Source organism: Olea europaea, chromosome 2, assembly GCF_002742605.1.
Source record: "Olea europaea var. sylvestris chromosome 2, O_europaea_v1, whole genome shotgun sequence".
In the NCBI taxonomy this organism is placed as follows: Eukaryota; Viridiplantae; Streptophyta; class Magnoliopsida; order Lamiales; family Oleaceae; genus Olea; species Olea europaea.
The window spans coordinates 7,994,460-7,997,454 of record NC_036238.1 but is presented as its reverse complement, the minus strand read 5'-3'; the positions used below and the strand labels follow the sequence as shown (position 1 = coordinate 7,997,454).

Sequence of the window (2,995 nt, the reverse complement as noted above, 5' to 3'; positions counted from 1 at the left end):
AATCTACAATGCATACGTTGAGACTTCCATTGTGCGTTACATATTGTTCATGTGCCTTCAAATAACTAATTGACTATCCCAATGAATAATGAACACATATTGAAATTATTTTCGCCCTTGACTATGAACATTTAAATAAACACATTTTAAATGTTTTCGCACTTACAATCCAACATGGATATAAGATAATTATCCCAAGCTACAAGAATTATATAAAGACCCTAGGTCGAAATCATGAACTAGGAGAACCACAATATAAACGACTTTGTCACGGCTGGAAATCAACCCAACTATGCATATAGAGGATTATAATCTCAATCTAAAAAGATTAATTCAAATGACGAGCTGCAACTTCCAAAAGTAAATGATCTTTAATTGGTACAAACATTAAGGAAGGGAATGAAAGCCATGAGATGGGATAATTCCAGAATACGGGCTGATGTTCAGTGATGGGCTTTGGACGAATTCACGTAGCTCCCCATCCTCACGACAATCCCGTCAATATCTCGAACATACCCTACTTTTTGTCCCCATTCCTTCTCCTCTGGCTCACTAACTGGTACGGCACCGTTCTCTACAGCATTCTGATCCACCCACAAATAACAATCTCAAAACATCACAGTGTGCCAAACTTGCTTGAAAATCTTCCCAAGGAAGTTATGTTTATTTCTGAACAAGGGAGAAATAATTATTCCAAACCTTGTAGGCAGAATCCACATCTGGATAGTCAAAACAGACCTCGATCGGGTTCCTCTCATGGCTAGATTGTGGCATACGCACCTCGCCACTCAAATCGTCCGGCTCGTGTTGGTGCACAGGTGTTAATGCTATTGTGGTCTCCCCACTCTCAAGCTCACCCCATCTACACCAATCCAATCAACAAAATTAATAATGTATTTCTTTCAACATATGTAATTTCCTAGAAATTAGAACAAGATTCAAATATTTTCACGTACAAAACATTAGATCATATGGTTATATTTTTCAGTTTTAATGGACCCAATCCGCAAAATCAGGGTAGAGATGTAGGATGCAAGTCTTCATTCAGTTTGATCATAGTTGACTTTTTTCGTGATGTTGTTCACATTGTTGAAAGGTAATTTTTAAGTAAAAGTTCCTCGCCATCATAAGACCAATTGAGATTGATAGTGATCTCGAAAGAGACCCACGAAAGAGTAATGTTATTTAACCCTACTGAAATTATAACCCCAATCTATATAGATTAAATAATATGTTAATGAAATAAGTAATCTAATTCCACCTTCCATTTAAAATGTCATTTAATGCTATATTAGTGCTATATAGGCGAGGCTAAGTAGCATGATATGGCTAAAGAACAAAGGCTCATCATTCGAATCTTGGAAGTCATATTGTATCATTAGAAAAAGAAAAGAAAACAACTTCCAATTCAATCATGGCCGTTGATGTGCTAAGTATTCATTTTTATTGTATGTCAAAAAAATTTAATACCTGCTTGGTTTAGATTAAAAAGTTGATAAAAATTTTAGGTTGATGTGAATTTTAAGTTAAAATTGATAATTAACCTTAATAACACGTTTAATTAGATTCGTAACTTTTCAACCATTCATTTCATCAATTTTTATTAAAAGTTACCAAAAATCTAATTTCAATTGGACTAAAGATGGGTGAAATTCGTGCAAATCACACAGAACCCCACAAGACCATTCTTGTGGCAATGTCTATTTGACACCAATCTACTTCTACGATGCTGGAATCATTTGCACATAATTACGATAAAGAGTACAGTAGTAGATTATAAATCGTGAATCATCAAATGCATAGATAAAAATGATGTCTGACGGTTCAAAAAACTTGACAAGCATTCCCAAACATGCACTAAGATTTTGGGATTCTAAGATAATAATAATCATGCGATTTCAATGTCATTTATTGTAATAATATTTCAATGTCTTTTACCTGTTAGAGTGATCTAAGCGGCGCACTTGAGAACCAAATGCCTTGGCGTAAAATGCAACAGATTTGGCTACATCTCTGACATAAACCACTGTGTATGCATATCTTGGATTCAGATTTGATGCCATTTTTCCTCTGCATTTCTCGGTTAACATTCAATTGCAATGGTCAGATCTTTATACATTGGATTGGAGATGTATGGAATTTATGCGTGGCAGTGGACACGTAGATGGCATGCAATATTTGAACGGGTCACATGGTGGATCATTTTAGCAATTGTGGATGGGATAGCATGGACTACAAAGTGCATACACGTGGATGGCATGCAATATTTAGGAGTCCATTTTAGCAATTTTCTGTTTTGAATGAATTTAAGGTTATTTTCGTCATTTTCATATTTTTTTAATTTTATTTAATTTTATCTACAGAATTAGAGTTTTGCGTTGATTGGAGTTCCTTTTAACTCTTTAAATTTGTGTTAAAGGATTTAAATAACCTACAGATGTTTTGATTAATAATATCATCAATTTTTTTCATTAATTGGTAGATTCCAATATTTCTCACGTTTATTCGAACGAAATTTGGGCAACAATTCTTCATGTATTATTAATAGGATTGATTATTATTATTATTATTATTATTATTATTATTATTATTATTATTATTTTCAACCTGCCAGAAGAAGAATACTCCGATGAAGTGTGTGAAAAAGAACAAGGAGATTTTGTGTATATAGTGCAAAAAACCTTATACTCACCTAAGCAGGAATAGTTGACTCGACATAGGAAGATCTTTCGGGCCAAATGTCAAGTCAATGAAATTTTTTGTAGTCTAATCACAGATAGTTTAGTTGTGCGAATGTGATCGCAAAAAAGCTAGTAGATCATCTAAAGGTGGCAGCTGAACAAAATCAAACTTCTTATCACACGTTGATTGGATTAAGAAGGGCCTATCTATTCAAGTGACTAGAATTTTTAGGTTACCTTTGTTTGTGGGGACCTTTACAAATCAAAAATTATTTGAAACATTGTTGAGATTGATGCATGTTATGTTCTATTGG

The 2,995-nt window shown here is 33.8% G+C and overlaps 1 protein-coding gene across 1 annotated transcript; it reads right to left on the bottom strand.

The window, feature by feature from the left end:
* Nucleotides 1–333: 333 nt before the first annotated feature.
* Nucleotides 334–2,113, bottom strand: LOC111375719. The gene is made up of 3 exons (XM_022998587.1): nt 1,939–2,113; nt 700–862; nt 334–584 (listed from the first exon to the last, which is right to left on the bottom strand). The coding sequence occupies exons 1-3, from the start codon at nt 2,088–2,090 to the stop codon at nt 444–446; spliced, it is 456 nt and encodes a 151-aa protein (XP_022854355.1). The 5' UTR covers nt 2,091–2,113; the 3' UTR covers nt 334–443.
* Between the last annotated feature and the right edge of the window lie 882 nt (nt 2,114–2,995).

Bases quoted from the DNA above. Each gene is read 5' to 3' on its own strand.
- LOC111375719 (XM_022998587.1), bottom strand. From the start codon at position 2,090: ATGTTAACCGAGAAATGCAGAGGAAAAATGGCATCAAATCTGAATCCA. The intron at 863-1,938 runs GTAAAAGACATT...GGATTGGTGTAG, and splicing joins CGCTTAGATCACTCTAACAG to ATGGGGTGAGCTTGAGAGTG. The intron at 585-699 runs GTTTGGAATAAT...TGGGTGGATCAG, and splicing joins ATGTGGATTCTGCCTACAAG to AATGCTGTAGAGAACGGTGC.